This window comes from Rhamphochromis longiceps, linkage group LG6, assembly GCF_057381845.1.
Source record: "Rhamphochromis longiceps isolate RC_006_pf linkage group LG6, R_longiceps_female_GT1.1, whole genome shotgun sequence".
In the NCBI taxonomy this organism is placed as follows: domain Eukaryota; kingdom Metazoa; phylum Chordata; class Actinopteri; order Cichliformes; family Cichlidae; genus Rhamphochromis; species Rhamphochromis longiceps.
Window position 1 is genome coordinate 46,159,724 of NC_140562.1, and position 22,500 is coordinate 46,182,223.

At 49.0% G+C, this 22,500-nt stretch overlaps 1 protein-coding gene, 1 long non-coding RNA gene and 1 pseudogene across 4 annotated transcripts in view; all 3 read right to left on the bottom strand.

Annotated features, from left to right (window-relative positions):
• LOC146668934 (phosphofurin acidic cluster sorting protein 1-like) overlaps positions 1-1,443 on the bottom strand; it is a 27,585-nt gene extending 26,142 nt beyond the window's left edge. For both annotated transcript variants that reach the window (XM_085408183.1, XM_085408182.1), the window contains exon 1: positions 1,188-1,443. In XM_085408183.1, coding sequence (XP_085264309.1) covers positions 1,188-1,342 — 155 coding nt within the window. In that variant the 5' untranslated portion in view covers positions 1,343-1,443. The remainder of the gene's footprint in view (positions 1-1,187) is intronic.
• A 3,352-nt stretch (positions 1,444-4,795) lies between these two features.
• Positions 4,796-5,884, bottom strand: LOC146668935 (transmembrane protein 121 pseudogene; annotated as a pseudogene).
• Positions 5,885-20,945: 15,061 nt separating this feature from the next.
• Positions 20,946-22,500, bottom strand: part of LOC146668936 (uncharacterized) — an 8,806-nt gene continuing 7,251 nt past the window's right edge. For both annotated transcript variants that reach the window (XR_014911920.1, XR_014911919.1), the window contains 2 exons: positions 22,102-22,148; positions 20,946-21,921 (listed from right to left, as the gene is read on the bottom strand). This is a non-coding gene — a long non-coding RNA (uncharacterized LOC146668936). The remainder of the gene's footprint in view (positions 21,922-22,101; positions 22,149-22,500) is intronic.

Genomic DNA, 22,500 nt, shown 5'->3' on the forward strand with positions numbered 1-22,500 from the left:
GATAATGAAGAAGATTTCCTTTAAAATCATTATTTCAGGTATTATTTGCACCTGTTTGGAGGTGATGCATGACTTGCTTTAATCTTCGCTGCTTCCTGAGTCAACAGGACATTTAAGAGGATTAACACTGACTGCTTGGCTTCCTTAACCCCTGCACGAACATGTTGCTAATCTTCCCGGAAACAGGCAGGTGGCGATCAGAGAGAACGAACGCTAATCGGCTGTCATCAGGAATTTTTGTCCACTTCTAATTGGCTGCTGAAAGCTGATGTAATCACTGAGGTCATGACCTTGCAGGTGTCTCTGGTCTTAACACCGCTGATAAGCCAGAACCAGGTGAAACCCCTGAGCATTGCGGGACAGTGAGGAGGAGCAGCTTCACTTTGAACCACCGACAGTTTACATCAGATCAACTCGACAGGAGATTGATCTGATTCATGATCTGAGCGTCCTTTATGAGAGTGTAAAGGACGCTCCGGTGTCTCCTCTGCCAAAGGAAGTAATAAAGGAAGCACTGAAGCTGATCTGACTTCAAGTTGACGTCAGGAAGTCTGAAACCATCCTGTCATCCTGTGGATGAACTGCTGAATGACAGCAGGCACAGCCCTGCTCTCCCTTCTGTTGCACCTGATCAGTTTAAAAGGAGAGTTTCACGTTACTGTGCAAACACGGTGTTTTACAACCATCACCGACAAAACAACTGGACGGGCTTCACCTGCACGCATCAGCAGGTTGAAGGGCATCAGTCTTAATAATAAGGTATACAGCACAATGCCAGGGTGTGTGCGATCATAAAACACCCACAGACCTCTGAGAAACTCACACTGCCAATTCAGGTTTAACAAACTGCAGACAGAACAGCTCTCAGCAGCAGCAGGATCCCTGTGAGCGTCCACAGTCACACGCTGTACAAACACCTCTGACTGGACTGAAACTAAAAATGAACACAAACTAAAACAACAGGAACCAAGTCTGGACTTCTGCATGAGCAGGTTCATGGAAATGATAAAGATCATCATTCATCAGTAATTACAGGCACAGAGGCTCGAGTTCCCCAGACTCACCTGAACGCACCTGCTGCATCTTTACTGATCACACATGAAAACATTTACACACACACAGAACAAACAGGTGCTGTGTAGAAGCCCGTCGTCCTCTCCTCTCTGCCCGGGCATCGATCCTCTTACCTGGGCACGCAGCTCGGGGAGGACCGGTCGATCTCCCAGGTAGCGAAAAGGTTCATGGGCACCGGGCCGCGACCGTCTGGCTCCCCGGCAGCCTCGGTCCCCGCTGACGTGTCGGTGGACCACCGGAGTCCTCCTCGGTCCACAGCCGCCGCCATCGTTTCCTCTCCCGGTCGGCAGTCTCTGCGATGCCGTGAGCTGATCCTCCAGCCCGGCTACCAGTAAGGGCGGGGCTGAGAGCCGGGGGAGGGGGGGCTGATCCAAGAGCAGACACAGCAGAGCTGCTCAGCACATCCTGGTGAGGAGACACCTCCGTCTCTTCTTCTGGGTTTCCAGCAGAGCGAGCCCTCCACTCCTCAGCTCCACCTTCAGCATTCATGCTCAGAGAATCCAGGCATGAAATAAAAATGTCCCACTTCAGCTGATCCAAAATGCTGCAGCAAGAGTCCTGACAGGGACTAGAAAGAGAGCAGATTTCTCCTGTTTTGGCTTCCTGTTAAATCCAGAATTCAAAATCCTGCTCCTCACATACAAGGTCTTAAATAATCAGGCCCCATCTTATCTTAATGACCTTGTAGTACCATATCACCCTATTAGAGCACTTCGCTCTCGCTCTGCAGGCCTACTTGTTGTTCCTAGAGTATTTAAAAGTAGAATGGGAGGCAGAGCCTTCAGTTTTCAGGCCCCTCTTCTGTGGAACCAGCTTCCAGTTTGGATCCAGGAGACAGACACTATCTCTACTTTCAAGATTAGGCTTCAAACTTTCCTTTTTGCTAAAGCATATAGTTAGGGCTGGACCAGGTGACCCTGAATCCTCCCTTAGTTATGCTGCAATAGACATAGGCTGCCGGGGATTCCCATGATGCACTGGGTGTTTCTTCTTCACTCACTATGTGTTAACAGACCTCTCTGCATTGAATCATATCTGTTATTACTACAGCCTGTACATACTTATAGTTATAGAATATTCACAACATACTTCATACCGTGTACATTATAACATACCATAATAGACCCATTTCTGTAATATACTCACATATCTATATTATTGCTAATATATATTGTAATATATCTATATCACTAAAGCACTTCTGGATGGATGCAAACTGCATTTCGTTGCCCTGTACCTGTGCATGTGCAATGACAATAAAGTTGAATTCTATTCTATTCTATTCTATTCTATTCTATTCTATTCTATTATTAACCTCTGTCTCTCTTCCACAGCATGTCTTTATCCTGTCTTCCGTCTCTCACCCCAACCAATCACAGCAGATGGCCCCGCCCCTCCCTGAGCCTGGTTCTGCTGGAGGTTTCTTCCTGTTAAAAGGGAGTTTTTCCTTCCCACTGTCACCAAAGTGCTGCTCATAGGGGGTCATATGACTGTTGGGTTTTTCTCTGTATGTGTTATTGTAGGGTCTCCCTTACAATATAAAGCGCCTTGAGGCGACTGTTGTGATTTGGCGCTGTGTAAATAAAGTTGAATTGAATTGAAATGTTAGCTAACTAGTGACAGAATCGATACCTCAGAGGAAAATGAGGACACTAAAACTAAACATCAGTGTAAGCGAACAGGTCAGTGCTGCAACAATGATCTTATGTTAAACCGAGGATACACTGTGGCTGTTCGGTGTTTGGCTTGCTGCACTGAAGCGGGAAATTCCAGCTGTTAGTCGTCATATTTGGGTTTGTGAAGCACTTTATAAACGAGGACTGTGGAGGAGAGCCTGTCTGAGTCAGGTGACAGGTGGTTACCAGACCAACAGAAGCTGATTTTTCCTCCTCTGGCTGAGAGCAGTCAGCTGACACGATCAGCACTAATTCATGCAATAAAGCACATGCAGACAGTTTACTTCATACTCATCACACCACAAACAACTACGTTTCTTCCTGAACCACGATCTGCAGGGAAAGTAGGTGAAAAAGAACATCACGTCACATCATCTCACTGACTGGATTCCTTCATATTAGAAGTGAGGACTGATGGTGAAGGAGACAGTAAAGCTGAGGACCTGCTGATGGACGTCAGGATTTCGACTTCAGTCTTGTTATGTCAACCTCTGATGCTGTAAACTGTTTGGATGTGTTTAGGAAATATAATATTTTATAGTTACATCTGTGTGAGTGTTTGACGGCAGGGTTTAGGGGGGTAAATTAGAGTTTCATGTCCCCTTTAAAAATGAACTCAGCGGTCTCAGTGTAGCCTCTTTGTGATAATTACTGCGATTTAAACAGAGCAGAGAAACAGCACAAACATGCTCATGCGTGTCTGTAGGAGAGCTTTACGGAGCTGAACAGCTGCCCTGGAAAAGAAAGAAAAAACAAGCAGTTTACTGCCAGTGTTTTTCTGCCTGAAATGGCATCACCATCACATTTTAATTCTCTTTTCTTCTTTTTTAATTTGTCCTTCACCTGACGATGAATTTATTTTAATGTGTGAGGTCTGGCTCCATCTTGTGGCCACACTGGCGTACTGCAGGGATGATTCTGTTTACATGTTCGTGCACTGGCTTTGAAATAAGAGGGAAAAAACTTAAAATCAGACCTGAAGGCAGATAAAACGAAGAGTCTGCAAACAGGAAACTAAACTTTCACATTTTAGACTGACCACAAAGCTGCTTTGCTTTGAAAGCATACTGGCTTCAAATTGTATTTTAGTCATTTTATTAGTTTTCTTTTCCAAATATGAACCATCAACAAAAGCAGCACAGTCACCTCAGCCCTGCGTTACATGATGATGGACTTCTACAGGTAGGACGGAGCCTTGTCAGCCGTTTGCTGGTCGTGTCGCTGAGTTGACGTCTGTTGCTCTGTCATAATTTATGAATATCCTGAGAAACAACTTCTTCACCAAACGTCCGTACTCTGAAAAGTGTCCAGAAACTGAGATTACACCTGTTCAGGTAACGACGCCACCTCCCTTGCTCCTTTCCTCACACGGCCCGTATCTTTATAAGTGTAATGTGTGGAAGCACACCAGGTAAAAGCTCCAGCATCGTCTCCTCAGCCAGTGAAGAATCATCATTTTCATCCACGATATCTTCTCTTCATGCTGAGGAGCTGCTGTGCGGCTTCAACACTGACACTGAGGAAGGGTTCGCTTGGATTTGTGTTACTGTTTATGGACCTAACAGGCTGAGCTAGTGTTTCAATTCTCTCAGATTACATCAGAGCCCTCTGAGCCCAAATCGGCTCTACTTCATATCTGCTCACAGACATGAGAGCAGCATCAATCTGAACCTGCCAACAAGAAGCTTTCAGGGCATTTTCCAAGTGACTGGTTCTCAGAGACGTGTGACAGGTTTAATTTCAGCACTCTAAAAATGAATTTTACATCCCCACCATATATCTGTGTGAACAAGATGATTTCTACTCATGTTTTAAGTGAAATTCTTTTTATATCAGAGCAAGAGCAGGACAACAACAACAAAAACGACCTTTCCTTAGAAACGGTCACGTTTGAGTTCATGAACAAGAATCTGAAGAAATGTCCAACCTGTTGATCAGTATTACAGCAACGCAGTGAGAGCATGTTGGATTCTGGGACTGCAGACGCTGAGTCAACCTGCGCTCCTCAGATCGGGAAGTTTCTCCACGGCACCGCAGATGCTCGTTTATCCCAAACCAGTCGTGTCCCGTCGCTTCAGTTGGGTTTCTCCTTCTTTTATCTCATCGCCATTCAAGCTCACCTCTTGTTGACTGGCATCATCACCGCCCTCCTCGCCTTCTTCCTCCTCTTCCTCCTCTTCTGGGATGCTGGTGAAGTCCTCAATCACGACTCTGGGCAGCCCCACGTGCTGACCGCCGTACACCTGAACCTCCTCCTGAGAGTTCTTCTGGATCTTGGCGCCCCGATCCGCCGGAGGAGCAGCCGGCTGGTGTTTCCTGTACTGCAGCAGGCTGCAGCTCTTCATTAAGATGGCGATCACATTCTTTCCCATCATGATCCCCGACACTCGGATGTCCCCGTAGACCAGCAGGTTTCCCGTGCGGATCAGGAGGGTGATGATGTTGATGGTGGCGAGGCTGAGGATGGGATAGAGCATCATTTTGTGGGGGACGATGTTCACCCCCTGCATGCTGATCTCGCTCAGGGAGACACACGGCAGCACCAGGAGGAGGATGTAGCAGTAGAAGAACATCAAACCCTCCACCCACAGAGGGAGTCCTTCACTTTGAAGCTCCCACAGGTTCGCTTGAACATCCACGACATCCAGCAGGTCCAGCACCACCCAGAACAGGCGGCTCCGTATCTCCTCTCTTTTTTTGTATGGTCGCAAGTACTCCAGGTGATCTATCGCAGCCAGTGTTATGAACACAATGGGAATGCAGATGGACAGCAGCAGCGTAAGACCTCTCCGGGACACACCTACATCCACCACCTCCACACCTGCGGCCGTGTCCTGGGACTTGTAGTTCTGATAAACAAAGTAGACCTTGATCTCCAAGACAAAGATGTAGAAGAACCAGAGCATCATGGCATAGCCTCGCCTCGCGGTGTGCACCTCTGACCCAGCCCAGACGGCCACGTATCGAAGGACGACGAGGAAACACGCGTCGCTTGCCAACACGGTGACGCACACAGCGAGCCTCCGGGAACCCGGATTCTGCTCCACCAGGTAGGCGTCTATGAGTGCCAGGCTGGTCACGATGAGGACTGCCGTCAGGCACACGTGGGGCTTGTTTGGTTGCGGGATAACCATCTCTATTTGAAGCCAGCAGAGAGTCAACGGTCCAAACGCTTACGCCAGTATTTCTGCGAGAGAGTCGGCTACGATCCGAGTCATGACAGCGTCTTTATGGAAGGGTGCAGGTGAGGTTCTGCTTGGGCGTAACTTTCAATCGGAAACAGCCCTCAGTTCAAACTCTGCAGTCCAGTTACAGAAAGAGGACGCTTGGACATCAGCGTTCATCCCTTATTTTCCAGATCTTTATGCCACAGCTTACGTTGCCTGAGATATTTAAGATATTTCACTAAATTCCTCACTTTAAAGCTTGGATGAAGGTTGTGTTCATGTTTTCCTTTGGTCCACGTCCAGCAGCAGTTTCGAACTACCATCCAAACCGAGGTGAAACAAACTGAAGGTTAGCATCAGTGCTCCTGCTGTCTCTCTCTGAGACGACAGTGTGGAAATCTTTGGATTGTTGTGGGAGCAGAATCAGCACATCCACCTCTGGGCTTCCTGTTAAAGCTTGGTTAAATTTAAAAGTCTGTGATCTCCACACAAGCTGCAACTTTAGAGACTTCAGAGTTTCTCTTAGTGTTTCTGAGGAGGAGATGAAAGCTGCTCGTCTCCCCTGCGGCTCCTCGTAACTCAAAGTTTGTGCTGTAAAGTTTTGCAGAAAAAGCTTTTTGTTTTTTGACACGTTTTAAAGAAAGCTTCTTCAAAAATCAAAACACTGAAACAATCAGGACGAGTGAGCGGGCTCATTATTGCCTCCACGGCTGAAATCCATCGCCACGGCGCCGATCATCAAGCCGGACCGTCGTCGCTCCCTTCTGAGCGTGCAGAGAGTCTTCCTCGCGTTTTCTATCTGCAGGCTCTGCTTTCAGCACGAGTTTCCCAACATCTGTGAGGGAGGGAGGGAACGAGCCTGCTCGACTCTACGTTTTTTTCTTCACCCTCAGCAGCATGTCCTTGTTTCTGCACACACACACCAAACTGTTTACACCACCGAGCTGCGCTCTCAGGGAGGAACGCTGTTTTCCATAAACATTTGAAGGGCTTCTGGAACAGGAAGTCTCTTCAAATCACATTTGTTCATTCTTCATCAACATGTTTTACAGCGAACAAAGTGAAACGCTGCGTCCAGGTCTCTAATCTAGCTGAAACTGTGCTGTAGTCACAGCGAACTGTGAATCTGAGCGCCGCGTGACCACCCACACAAAACCTCCACATCAGCTCATAGAGGAGTAGAAGAAGTTCAAACTGGAAGCAAAGAAACGGCAAATTTTCTCCAAAAATCTCACCTTTTCAGGCTGCTGCAGCTCCTCCCTGCGTACAGTCTGAGACTCTCTGCACCCACTCATCAATGAACAGGTGGTAAAAACCAATCAAACTAATCATATGCTCGTATTTTCAGCCACCGCGGATGCAGCATCTGTGCAAGGGTGGCTGAAATGGCTGAAACGATGCTAAAGCGCGACATGACTTTTGCGTGCGGTAGTATCCTGGTGCAGGTGTGTGGTTCTCTTCTGAAAATACTGGGCGTAAAGCAGCGTCTCAGACCTCGGTCTGTGATCCCTGTGGAGAGTCACTGGAAAATGAGGTGAGCCTCAGGTCTGAAAGGAGTTTCCTTTGGGCCCAACGTAGGAGGCAGGAAGCTCACAGACAGCTTCCAGGAGAGGTTTTGAGTCCAAACATTAGGGAACTCTCAGGGAACATCGGGGAAGAGCTGGCTTTGTACGATCACTTCTTTTCTCTGCTTTTAAGCTCTGCTGAAACAAAGTTGGTCAAAACAGAGGAAGCATCGTCTCAATGGCCTCTGACGTCTTCCCCATCCTCCCAGTGTGGGCTACAAACGCACTGATGGGCCACAGGAAGCCTTCCTCTCACACAGAATGAACTGTGTTCCTGTTCTTCTGCTGGTCACAGGAGTTTACCTGGAGTCTGATGGACACACGAGGACAAAGTTTGGTGCTGTTGACACTGCTCTCTGTGTTTGTGTTCAAAGCAGTGATCACAGGCTGCGCTTCGTGAGCTTCAGGTGTTTGTTGATCATCAGTTCAGTCTTTTTTTGGAAGCTCTGATCTTAATGACCTAACTTTTATCTGGGCTAAGCTTTTTATGGGAAGACCACATTAAAAAGTCATGAGAAAATGCTCTGGAGCTGCATGAGGATGAATTACATTAGCCCAGTTACTGCCTCATACGGCTGACTCCCGCTCAGCGCCGCGTTCAAGGACGGATCTGACATTCTTTCAAGCTCGCTACTGCTGCGACAGGGCCAGCGGTGACACGAGGGGACGCCTGGCTCCACATCAGAGGTGCAGATTTCTCATTTAGTGGGTCACGAGTGAAACCAGCTGGTGGCTTTGCAGCACATTAGGATAAAAATCCTAACGAGGCATTAGAGCTGAAAGAAACTAAAGCATGAACTTAAAGTGGAGCATGAGCTCACTCAGGTGGCTGACCCATCACAGCAGAGTGCGGCGAGAGGCTGTTAACAGCAACTGCATCTCTGCAGTGCATCCAGCGTCAGAAACATGTAAATGGATCAAAACAAAAGGAAACGCACGTGAGCAGGAAAACCGTCACACCACAATCGTCTGCTGAGGTGAGCGTTAGCGCCTTATCTCATGTCATCGGCGTAAATGCAAGCAGCTGAGCTCTCTGTGGAAGGAAAGCGTCTCGCTAAGACCGCAGGCCGACGGCCTCGGCTCTGCCTGCAGCTCCATTTTTCCCTGATGCAGGAACTCTGCACTCCTACGCTCACTTCAAAGCCAGCTGGAGGGAACACAGGAGCCATTAGCATAGATTAGCATATACCTACAGACGAACCCCATCCAGCAGCAGCTGTAAACTCTCCATCCCGGGATGAGAAGCTCTCAGGAAACAGATTTTCCTTCTGATCCTTCCTGGAGCCAAGCGCATTTTCATTAAGCAGTTCGGCGTTGCCAGCATTTCAGAAATCTTTGTGTTAGCGCGTCTGATGAAGCTCGTCCGTCTGCGTTTCCAGTTTGGGGTGAGGTTTGTTAGGAGCGGCCGGGAAAGGAGGAACAGCGTCGATGGGAAGTTTTGTGGATGAACACTGAGCATCAACAGGAGCAGCATGAAGGGAGACATAAAGCACGAAGCAGCCGTCCTCCATACGACCTCTGACCTCTCTCATGTTTTCCTTCGAACACCTGAAACCTCAAAGCTCACAGACATGAAGTCCATGTAGCTGTGCTCACATTTAAGCTGCTCAGCATCGAGCCGCTCTGGGGCCATTTCCAGCGATTACTTTCCAGAGCTGTGATGTTGTGTTTGTTCAGTTTCTGCTGCCTTGATTGCAAAGCCCTAATAAAAAAGACATTTTTACTGTCACACTGTTACCTGCTTAAAAGAGGGAAATATAAAATAGCAGCTTCCAACCTGTGGCAGGAACACTCTTATTCAGAGTTCATTGTCCAACAGCTCAGACATGGACAATCATTTGTTGGTATAACACTGTTCCTGAAAATAAAAGGGAGCCGAGGTCCTACTGCACAGTCTTTTATATTCTGTGTCACTGATTCCTGTAGAGAAACTATGTGTTTACTAGCTGCTTGTTGGTTATGGTATCACACTGCATTATTGAAAAATGTCACATTTAAATGTCATTACTTCTCCCACAGCAGCAGAAGGTTAACAGCAGTTTCAGAGTCTGTCCACTCTGAGCTGACCCATAGGAAACACCGCCGGCTAACTCTGAGGGTCATTGTGGATGATTCAGCTTCACAGCCAGACACCAGTGAAAACGAAGCAGGATGTGCAGTGCTCGCAGGACATCTCAGCACGGGGGATGTAGCTCGGGTGGTGGAGCCGGTCACCTACTAACCAAATATCCTTGGGCAAGATTCTAACCCCACGTCTGATGGATCTATTGCAGTGTCGGTGCATAAATACAAAGTGTTTGTGTGAGTGAGGTAGAGTGCTCAGATGCTGAGCATGAAAAGCAAGCAGCTGAAACCACAAGGTGTGAAAATGGGCGTCGCTCACAAGTGTCGGGTGAGCTCATTGTGAAACCTGGCCCCACCCTATCATGTGACTTCCTGAGGTCAGATGGCCCAGGGTGTGTGTGGGCGTTAAGGCGTCTGGGAAGGATCTCAGAGCTGGATTATAGATGGCAGACAGTTGATGTCATAAGCCCCGCCCTCTGTTCAAAGATGGATGTTCACAAAAGTCGATTCTGTTCATCTGGACGTTTTCAGTGGGAGAAACATTTTGTCATCATCCAGGTGACTCCTTCAGTCTCAGCTAGGGATGGGTACCGGTATCTGGTGCCAAGAACGGTAGTAACCAGACCGAAACGCAGCGCACATTTCGGTGCTTTTTTTTCCTGAGATGTCATACACTTTGGATTCTAGCCAATCATTTTACGTTTCCGAGGATAGTAGGCGGGGCCAGGTACGTACGTTCTTTTAGAGCAGAGCTACAGATTAAAAATGTCCAAGGCGAAGCGGTCAAAGTCTGGCTGTACTTCACAGCAAAATATGCAAACTCAGCAGCAACAAGTGCTTTAAGCTGATACTGTGATACTGTCAAAGGAGGTAACACCTCAAATCTGATGAAACACCTGGCGACGCATAGTGTTTTTTTTAAAAGCCCAGAAATGCGCCGTATTTGATAGCTTGCTGCGAGACCTCACACCGAGCGCATCTACTGCGGGCCCGGAGTTAGCAACATCCCCCAAAAACCCGAAGAGGAGAGTCCTGGCCCCTAGCCCTGCCAGTGTAGCAGAAATGATGAGGAAGATGATGCAGCAGCAGCAGCCGTTCTTCTCTGCGTGAGTAGCTTAATGTTGTTCGTGTGTAATTTACGTTGAGTAGGCTAACCACGTTATTACATTAATGCATGTAAGGTGAACTAGCAAACACCATCATAGCTACATGCGGCTGTCCTCTTGTTTGATGGCAGATACTCCCTTCACCCTGGCCAAAAAGGCTAAAATGACCAAAGAAAAAGTGGAAAACAGCTGAACATGGCCGAGGATGTGAGTGGGTGTTAAGGCGTCTGGGAAGGATCTCAAAACTGGATTATAGATGGCAGACATTTGGTGTCCTCTCTGTCCAAAATGTGAACACTGGCATCCTTGAAAGAGTGACCTTTGACCTTAGATGCCAATGGACAGCCGAGTCTTGTCCTGTGGAGGTGGCTCTTCTATGTTATGCGTTTATGAAGTGGCTGTTTGGTGTCTCCTATGTAGAGGCCTGAGCTCCCCTCGCTGTTTTTGAGTCACTGAGCGTTTGTTCACAAGGACATGCACGATGAGCCTCTATGTGACAGAGACACTGTGGGGAGTGTCATCTGTCCCTGATCATGTGTGTGCTCACACAGACTCACTCTGTGTTTGTCTGATTGTCCCTCAGACAAACAGGTTTCGTCAGGGACCGAGCGACAGCACACACAGTGAGGAAATCACTGCTGTGCTGTGACTGTGAACTCTGAGCTGAATCTGCCCATGACCTACACTAACACATTAATGTACACTACAGTAAAAGTAACAAAACACTGTGTGGATAGATGCAGCATACACACATCACACAGATGATCTGTGTGATGTGTGGTGGCTGTGTGGACACACATGGCTGCTTTACTTTACTGTGATGGCACTAGCATCAAAGTTAGGTCAGAGTTTGAGGTTTTAATTTATCCCCAGGTTCAGTCGCAGGCTCTGTCCCCTCATTGCAGAGTTAAGCGACATCTTTGACTCTAACGTGTCTGCGAGTCACATCATAGGTGCGAGTGGACGGGTCACTGATAAAGCACACAATCAAATTCACATGGAGCCTCTTCTTTCTCTGAACATGTGATAAAAACTGTGTTATGTTGAGTAAAGACTTGTTGATTCCATTAAGTTGTGGACTTAAAGCTGTCATCCCTGATGGACAACATCTCCCACCCCATGCAGCAGACTGTGACAGCACTGAGCAGCTCCTTCAGTGGCTGCAGCACCCACGGTGTGGGACGGAGAGATTTCACAGGCCTCCCCACTGTTGTCAGACTCCACAACAAAGACTCCAGCTGATCAAACACATCCACACATGTGCAATAACAATAAGCGCAAAACTCTTTCTGGCATCGTTGTATTATACTCATATTGTATATAGCATTTGTCTTCTATTTTATTCGATTGTATACAGTATTTTATTTTATTCTATTCTACTGTGTACAGTTGTGGACAGTATCTATTGATCTCTTATTCCAGTGTTTTTCTCTAATTTTTATAGCTTTGCACTGCTGTAACAAAACAAATTTCCCACATGTGAGACTAATAAAGCTTATCTTATCTTATCTTATCTTATCTTATCTTAAGCAGCATGTCTCATGACATTTGCATGTTCATCCTAACAATACTGTTGATGATAGTTCTGTTACAGAAACAGCCACTAAATTAGGAACACTGGCTGATGGATTTAAAGATAAGGTTTGATAAAGACGTCTCACATCAAATGGCTTCTTAAACAACAGTTTCTCAAAGATCAACGACCAATGCTATTTCATATTTCCATGTGTAAGAGGTTTATTGAACTGACTGACAGTAACCGCTCTGTCCAAAGAGACTGACCCCGGGCCTGGGCTGTGATTATCGGGTGAGGAATGAGGGAAACAAAGGAGGGTGTGGGGTAACTTGGAGGACAGACGGTAGTGTAGGACAGGTTTAAACTCCAGGTGACCACGGCTGTCCCGTACAAGGACACAAATGGAACAGATGTTATTGTTCCCGCCTTGAAAGGTGTAAAAGGACGGACTGTTGGGTGTGGGCCTCATTTGGGTTTAATAGAAGCTTTAGTTTCTTACTGCTTGAATAATTACTTAGAAACCTGCAGACATATCAGTATAAAATAATGTGCAGCTGTAGTCACCTCTCAGCGCAGGGCAGCTTCTCCCCACCAGTTTTTACCAGTTGATGCACATCCTCATACAAAACTCTGTGAACTGCCGGGGCGGTTACTCTCTTTTGGAAAGTCTGACTGCAGCTGCTTTACAGCCTTAACAAAAGAGATCCATGTACATGATAATATGGAATCATCCAATCTTCTAATAAATAAAAAGTGTGCTACTGGTGATTCCTCGAAGTGGATAAATGAACATGCAACACTGCTATTCCCTCCTCAGAGGCATGGGTTGTAGCACTATCACCCGGTGTGAACACAGTCTACACTCGAGCAGCTACAGTAATGAGGTCGGTTGACCCAAAACCTCGAGGCACAGCATTTGGGAAACACTGATGCACTCTGCTCAACTAAAAACAGCAGATGTAGCTAAATGATGCATTATCCTGCACGCTGCAGCCATCATGCAGAGCTGGTGCGATTGTCTGCATAAGAAGGAAAGGACACATCAGTGCTTCCTTTTGTACCTCCTTTAGCAGAGAAGACATTGTAGCATCCTTGATGAAAGCAAAGGTGATAACACCATCCCAGATTTCACAGACAGACCATCCCTTTCAGTCTGTTGCCTGAAGCTGCTTTACACTGTACAGCAACGCTGCTGCAATATTACTCTCAGCAAACAGATCGATGATGCTGGAACTTGCTGCTCGCCTCTCGTGCCCCGCACGCCTGTATTTTAAAAACTAAAAAACTGTTTATCAAAACCTCCTGCTCGTACAGTTGTTTCCTGTCTGAAGCACAGGTCGTAATGCAGGTGTAACTCGTTGGTTATGTCCTCAGGTGTAGGATCGTCACCCATCCATCTTCATCCGCTTTATCCGGGGCCGGGTCGCGGGGGCAGCAGCCTAAGCAAAGAGGCCCAGACCTCCCTCTCCCCAGCCACCTCCTCCAGCTTATCCGGGGGAATACCAAGGCATTCCCAGGCCAGCTGAGAGATATAATCACTCCAGCGTGTCCTGGGTCTGCCCCGGCGCCTCCTCCCGGTGGGACATGCCTGGAACACCTCACCCAGGAGGCGCCCAGGGGGCATCCTTGTCAGATGCCCGAACCACCTCAGCTGGCTCCTTTCGATGTGGAGCAGCAGCGGCTCTACTCTGAGCCCCTCCCGGATGGCCGAACTTCTCACCCGATCTCTAAGGGAGAGGCCAGCCACCCTTCGGAGGAAGCTCATTTCTGCCGCTTGTATCCGCGATCTCGTTCTTTCGGTCACTACCCACAGCTCGTGGCCATAGGTGAGGGTAGGGACGTAGATCGACCGGTAAACTGAGAGCTTCGCTTTTACACTCAGCTCCCTCTTCACCACGACGGACCGGTGCAGCGTCCGCATTACTGCAGCTGCAGCCCCAATCCGTCTGTCGATCTCCGGCTCCCTTCTCCCATCACTCGCGAACAAGACCCCGAGATACTTGAACTCCTCCACTTGGGGCAGGAACTCATCCCCGACCCGGAGTGGGCACTCCACCCTTTTCCGGCTGAGAACCATGGCCTCAGATTTGGAGGTGCTGATCCTCATTCCCGCTGCTTCACACTCGGCTGTGAACCATTCCAGTGGGAGCTGGAGGCCCTCACCCGATGAAGCCAACAGAACCACATCATCTGCAAAAATCAGAGATGAGATTCTGAGGCCACCAAAGCGAAAGCCCTCCGCCACTTGGCTGCGCCTAGAAATCCTGTCCATAAAAATTATGAACAGAACCGGAGACAAAGGGCAGCCCTGGCGGAGCCCATCACCCACCGGGAACAAGTCCGACTTATTGCCGGCAATGCGAACCAAGCTCTTGCAACGGCTATATAGGGATCGAATGGCCCATAGCAATGGGCCAGACACCCCATATTCCCGCAACACCTCCCACAGGACACCCCGAGGGACACGGTCGAATGCCTTCTCCAAGTCCACAAAACACATGTAGACTGGTTGGGCAAACTCCCATGCACCCTCAAGTATCCTGGAGAGGATAAAGAGCTGGTCCAGTGTTCCGCGACCAGGACGAAAACCGCATTGTTCCTTCTGTATCTGAGGTTCGACTAACGGACGAACTCTCCTTTCCAGCACCCTGGCATAGACTTTCCCAGGGAGGCTGAGGAGTGTGATCCCCCTGTAGTTGGAACACACCCTCCGGTCCCCTTTCTTAAAGATGGGGACCACCACCCCGGTCTGCCAGTCCACAGGTACTGCCCCTGATCTCCACGCAACATTGCAGAGGCGTGTCAACCAGGACAGCCCTACAACGTCCAGAGCCTTCAGGAACTCGGGGCGGACCTCATCAACACCAGGGGCTCTGCCACCAAGGAGTTGTTTAACTGCCTCAGTGACCTCGCCCCCGGAAATTGGCGGGTCATTCCCCTCATCCCCAGACTCTGCTTCCTCCTCGGAAGACGTGTCAGTGGGATTAAGGAGGTCCTCGAAGTATTCCTTCCACCGCCTGACAATTTTCTCAGTCGACGTCAGCAGCGCTCCGCCAGCACTATACACAGTGCAGGTAGAGCACCGCTTTCCCCTCCTGAGACGTCTGACGGTTTGCCAGAATCTCTTCGAGGCAGTCCGAAAGTCTTTTTCCATGGCCTCTCCGAACTCCTCCCACACCCGAGTTTTTGCTTCAGCCACTGCCCGAGCCGCATTCCGCTTGGCCTGTCGATACCTGTCGGCTGCCTCCGGAGTCCCACAGGCTAACCAAGCCCGATAGGACTCCTTCTTCAGTCTGGTGGCTCCCTTCACCTCTGGTGTCCACCATTTGGTTCGGGGATTACCACCACGGCAGGCACCAACCACCTTGCGGCCGCAGCTCAGTGCAGCAGCTTCGGCAATGGAGACGCTGAACATGGTCCATTCGGACTCAATGTCCCCAGCCTCCCTCGGAATGCGTTGAAGATCTCGCGGACTGGGGCCTCTGCTAGACGTTCCCAGCACACCCTCACTACGCGTTTAGGTGCACCAGGTCTGTCCAGCGTCCTCCCCCGCCACCTGATACAACTCACCACCAGGTGGTGATCAGTTGACAGCTCAGCCCCTCTCTTTACCCGAGTGTCCAGAACATATGGTCGCAGGTCTGCTGATACGATTACAAAATCGATCATCGACCTACGGCCTAGAGCGTCCTGGTGCCACGTGCACTTATGGACACTCTTATGTTCGAACAAGGTGTTCGTTATGGCCAAACTGTGATTAGCACAGAAGTCCAATAACAAAGCACCGCTCGGGTTCAGATCAGGGAGGCCGTTCCTCCCAATCACGCCCCTCCAGGTCTCGCTGTCGTTACCCACGTGAGCATTGAAGTCTCCCAGCAGGACAACAGAGTCTCCAGGTGGAGACACCCTCCAGCACCACCCCCCCCCAGGGACTCTAAGAAGGCTGGGTACTCTGAACTGCCACTCGGCGCATAAGCGCAGATGACAGTCAGGACCCGTTCCCCGACCCTAAGGCGCAGGGAACAAACCCTCTCGTCCACCGGGAAAAACCCCAACGTACCGGCAGCAAACCGAGGGGATATTAGGATACCCACCCCAGCCCGCCGCCTCTCACCAGGGGCAACTCCAGACTGAGACAGAGTCCAGCCCCTCTCCAGGAGACTGGTTCCAGAGCCCAAGCCATGCGTAGAGGTGAGCCCGACTATATCTAGCCGGTACCTCTCAACCTCACGCACTAACTCAGGCTCCTTCCCCACCAGAGAGGTGACATTCCATGTCCCTATTGCCAGTCTTGGCAGCCGGGGGTCAGTCCGCCAGGGCTTCCGCTCCTGGCCGCCACCCGGCACACAATGCACCCGACCCCTATGGCGCCTCCTGCGGGTGGTGGGCCTGCGGGAGGATCGTCACGATGGACAAAAGGCAGAGTGAAACTGGATCATCTTCTCTTTTTTTTTTTTTTTTTTTTTTTTTTGCCTGTCCCGTTTGGCTCTTTTGCCATCAGAATTGTTGTCTAAAGGCAAAGAAAGATGCCCAACGGATTTACTTTACCAAACTGACCATCCCAGCCTTGCCGTAATGGTCCATTTGATTCACCTTTTATTGTTTATTTTATTTTCACTTAATGAATACGGGACAGACTTGACTGGGGGAAAGAAGGGGAGAAAGAAAGAGGGAAAGAGAAACAGCTGAGAAGAGGGACGGGGGAGAAGGGCAAAAGACAAAAACCAACAGAATGAGCAGAGAAAAAAAATGCATCTATCAATCACCTGGATCACCTGCTGAGAAAGAAAAAAGAAAGCAAGCAGAAGAGAACAAGAGTAATAGAATAAACAACATCACAATGATATATGGGAATATGACAGTAAATACTAAATGTTAAACATTATTGTGCAGCACATAAGATCAACAGAACACAGTGTGCTTTGAGGTAGGAGCCAAAAAGGGTGTAGTTTGTGGGTGTGATCACCCGTGTGTACACCTGTGAGCATGGACGCGCTTGTTTTTTGTTTTTTTAAAAGGTTCCTTCATGTAATAATCTGCTAGAGGGTGTGGGGGGGCCACAGCCCCGTCCTCCAGGGCGTTAAGCAGGTGTGGAGGAGATCAAAACTCCAGACATCCAGAGGCCCCCAGAACACAAGAGACCAAGGAAGACCAACAGAGGGGCAGCTGCGCCACTGTCCCGGAAAGAGCTGAGGAGAGTCCCAGATGAGGGCTCACTCAGCAGCCGCGGAGCAGAAGCCAGGGGGAGTTGCAGTGACGCGCCCGTGAGCTCCGCCGGCAGCCAGCTGCGCCTGAGTGACCGAGCCCCAGGCCGAGAGGCCGGGGGCACCCCACCTCCGAAGTGGCCCGAGCGAGCCCCAGGCCCCAGGCCCCGATAAGCGGCCGCCAAAGAGTGAGCCGGTGTGTACCTGGACGCCCATCCCCGGACACAAAGAACCACCAACGCACCGATGTCTGAGGGGGTCCGCCACTGGCAGGGGAAGTGGTGGTAGGGGGAGATAGGCCTCCAAACCTTGGAGGGCCTGAGATGTCCCCAGAGAGGTGGCGCCTGACACCCAACCTGACATATAGACACAGACATACAGGCACACACAGATACAAACATCCATTCCCACCCTCATGCTCTCATATGCACTTACTCCACACTCAACCAACGTGGAGACAGACATAAAGAGATGCTGTACACACGATCACACTCCCCAAGCGTACTCTACAAACCGGGTCTAGGTGCCCCCGCCCCTGGAGGGGGGAACTGCACCCAGACCCAGGTGGTGTTTCCCTTTTCCCTGCGGTGGGGGGAGGCAGACAGCCCCGACTCCGCAGCAGCAGGAAGGCTCCACACTCCAGACCGCAGTCGGACGGCCAACTCCTCCTCCTAGTCCTAGCCCCCCTGCTCCAGCAGGTCGCAGAGAACGGGGGTGAGAGAAGACTCCGAACCTCCCTCCACCCGCTCATTGTAATGTTGATGCATGTGTGTTCTAAGGTGCATTTAAAACCCAGGAGGGCTTGGAGCTACCTGCCAGAGAGCAGCAGGTAAGCGCATGGTCCCTCCTGCTAGCCCTCAATGTCTACGTGTATTTAACATTGAGAGGTGGGCAACGATGCCAGGGGTGGGGTGTACACCCTGATGGTACTTTGGACTCCGTGTATCGTGCCCACCCCCAAGATCCTATATGTATGTGTAATGAGAGTGTGAGTAATGTGAATGTCTAAGTTGTGGGATAAAATTGAGGCAGAGGCAGCCAGAAGGGGACAGAGGGGGGGGGGGGGGGGGGGGTAGCCTCCTCTGCACCCTGGTGACATACCCCTACTCCAAGGCCCTGCATGTGTGGGTGGTTGTGGTGGAGCGGGAAGAGGGAGGCAGCTGGAGATGGGGAGGGAAGGAAGGGAGGGGCAAGTGACCCCTCCCTGGGGCCAGCTCCCCCGCTGACCCCAGTAGGCACCCCCATACTCCGCGACCCGCCAGGGAAAGGGGGCCCAGGCACATCCAGACCGGGCCCAGTGCAGCAGCGCCGCCCGGCCCCACAGAGCCCGGGACAGTCCACCCAACCCCACCACAGAGAAAACTGCACCCACCCCACCATCCACTCATCTTCCAGACTACATAAGACAATAAACACCCAGGCTGAGATCTTCCTCCACCTCTCCTGTATCTCCCCCTCCTGCAGAGGGAGCTCCTGAGGAGAGGAAAGCTCCTGCAAGATGTGACAATCTCCCCCACCAGTTGAAGAGCCCCCCAGGTGGCTCGACGCACCGGCGGCACCCTGCTCCAGGGCTGGGCCCCCATGCACCCACCCGCCCACAACCCCGGCAACACACCAACCAGGACCCAAGCCCCCGAGGCCCGGCCCGGGCCCCAGCCCAGAGACGGAGCGCCCCCAGAACCTCACGCCCATCCCGGACCCACCCAGGGGCAGCCAGGCTACCAGGTCAGTAACCCACGTCCGTCAGCACAGACCCTCCCCTAGCCCCGCTGCACGCAGCCGTGAGGAAACAGTCACCGGAGAGCCAACAGAGCCCCTAACCGGACATGACCGCTACCCCGGGTTGAGCCCCCCAAGGAAGATGCCTCCAGGGAACCCCCCGACGCCCTAAGCCTGTCCCTACCCCCACACCAATCACAACAGTGAAGGCGGGACCAAACTATGACCCCCCCACCCCCACTAGGTGATGGAGCTGATCAAAGGAGCCCAGAGCAATTGATCTGATGTGGTGGCAGAGGCTGTATCAAGACTAATGTAATCTAATAGATAATTTCTATATTGGTTAGAATTAAGATTATTTTAATTTTTCCAGTTCATGAGGACTGTTTTCTTGGCTATGCATAGGGCAGTGAAAACCATATGGGCTATATTCTTTTCTGAAGTGACATTATCTAAGCTGCCCAACAAACACACTAAGGGGGAAGTTGGAATGTTACATTTCAGACACTTCGATAAGTCTTCACATATCTCGCGCCAAAACTTCTGAACTGGTGGACAGAACCAAAGAGCGTGGATATAATTGTCCGGTGAATTGGTTTGGCAGTGTGAGCAGTTGTTGGTAGACGTAAAGCCCATCTTGAACATCCGATGACCTGTATAGTGCACTCTATGTAATATTTTGTATTGAATTAATTGAAGACTGGGATTTCTAATTAGATGAAAGGTTTTTAAGCAAATCTGAGACCAGAAGTTTAGGTCTAAGTTAACTGATAAATCCGCTTCCCATTTTGCAATAGGAAGTGATATTGATTCATCTGTTTTAGAAAGCATTCTGTATATTTTGGATATTAATTTGGGGGTTTTAAGAGTAAGAAATTGAACCACACTTGGTGGTGTTTGTAGTTCAACTTGACCTGGTTTAAATTTCTTTCTTACTATGGATTTAATTTGTTGATATTCTAAAAATCTTTTCTTGTTGATCCCATATTGTGTAACTAGTCCGTCAAATGAAATAAATTCTGTTCCTTCTAGTATATGTTCTAAATATTTGATTCCTTTATCACTCCAATCTGAAAAGTTTATCATATTATTGTTTTGTAATATGTCAGGGTTGTTCCAGATAGGTGTACGTTTGCATGGGATTAATGAAGACGCCGTCAATTTTAGAAACTCCCACCATGCTGTCAGAGAAGAGCTGATGTTGATGCTTTTAAAGCATTCATGTCGTTGGATGTTTGAGCTGATAAATGGTAGGTCTGAGATCTCTAGATTATTGCAGAGTGCTTGTTCTACATCTAGCCAAGGTTCATCTAAGAGGGTATGTTTTAGCCATCCTGAGATAAACTGAAGCCTGTTGGCTAAGAAGTAGTGCTGAAAGTTAGGCAGTTCTAGTCCTCCTTTATCCTTGGTCTTTTGTAGTGTTTTTAAGCTTATACGTGGGGGGGTTTATTTTTCCAAAGGAATTTGGACATACATGAATCTAGAGATCTGAACCAATCTTGTGGCGGTTGGATCATCTTCTCAGCAGTAAGAGGAACAGGAACCGACAGCTGAGCCAGATTTAATTTCACCGTCACTGGAAATGAGTCTTATTCATTTTTGAGCCTCTGTAATAAAGAGCTGTTTTTCTCTGGACTGTCCTCATGTGTATAACACAAAACTGTGTCGCCACATGGGGTCAGCAGCAGGAAAGTTTCAGGTCACCAGAGATAAGGTCCAGCGTGAACTCTCGATTTGAACTAGACAGAAATCACACATCAGGCGTGACTCGCTTCCTTTCTCCTGTTAACTGTCTGTGAAGTTTGCTTTATTCTCTAGTGATAAGATTTAGAGATGCACAAAATGCACAGTCAAAAGAAAATCACTTAAAAGATGCAGTTTATGCAGAAAAATAAATCTGAGCTTCAGTTCGATGATTGAGTCTAAATCTGAAGATCAGAATGAAAGAAAAGAAACATCCGTACAACACTGTGTCAGCCGTTATGTGATTTGTAGTTTAATGCACATTTACATCTAAACTCAGAACCACAGAAGCAGGCCAGTAATCTGATGAAATGAACATGTTTATGATGCAGAATGTCACAGGTCGTCTGTATTATTCACCATCAGTCCATCCATCCGGTCCATTCTAGCGATTACATTCGCTGTGGCGCCACCAAGTGCCGACAAGTGTTCAGTGCAAGCCAGGGCTTTCTCCGATGTCTGAGGACTTAACCAGACTCGGATCGGTCTAAACTACCAGACGAGAAAAGAATAATAAACATCTGTTCATGTGTGTCAGTGCGTGTCCTCACTGGAAGATCTCCCTGCTACAGAGAACACAGAGACACCGAGGAGTGATTGGACAACCAGAACCCAGGATACACAGGTTCAGTGAATGTGGTGTTGAAGGTGTGGAGGTGGATCAGTGAGTCAGAGGAGATTCTGTAGAAGGACAGCATGCCAGCAGGCCAGTCCACGTACACTGCTATTCTGTCGAGGACAGAGGAGGAGGAGACGCGTGTTCCTCTGTTATTGTGCATTGCATAGAACCCAACATGAGAGCACCTTAGACTCCACGAGTAGTTATTGTCTCCAAACCGAACCCTCTGGAAAGTGTTTCTGTTTTCTCTGTAACTCACTGCTATGTCAATCACTCCTTCCCACTTCACCTCCCAGTAACAGCGACCAGTCAGTCCACTGGTACACACCATTTGCACAAAGGAGTGAAACCTCTCTGAGTGAAAGGGATATGGCTGCTCTTCCATCACACGTGTCAGCTTCCTGTTGTTGTCAGATAGTTTGAGGTTTCTGTGTAATGTATTTGTGTCCGGTACAAGTGCACAGAAATCTGATGGAGAGAGGAAACAGCAAACGCTTTATCGTCTGAAGCTTTTACGTGCTGCTTTATTCACACGCTGACTGTTAATAAGAGGAAAAGTTAAGGAGTTTATTGTTTGGATCTCCAGTCAGACTGAGAATGAATGCACACACACACATTTCTGATTTAAATAAGTGAACACACACTCACACTTCTTTAGACCGGGTCTCAGCCTCTGCTCTCCACAATGTTCCAGCCTGGAGGAAGAAACAAAGTCTGATTAATATTAGGGTTGTCAAAATCAACGTGGATTCGTCACGATTAATCCGATTAAAATTTTTAACGCAATTAACACATCTGCAGCGCTGAATGACTCAAAATCCCTGAAATGTCTCTGTCAGCGCATTTGGGGCAGTTTGTCCAAGTAGAGTTACCTTTGCACATGTGCAGTAGATCTGGTAGTGACGGGCAGCAGAACCAACCAAATCAATATGGATGATGACAAACAGCACACTGGCCCTCTTGTGGGAAATTTGAGTATAAAAAGCAACAAGACGGAGCAGTCGACCGACATAAAGTATTGTGCACAATGTGCACAATACTTTATGT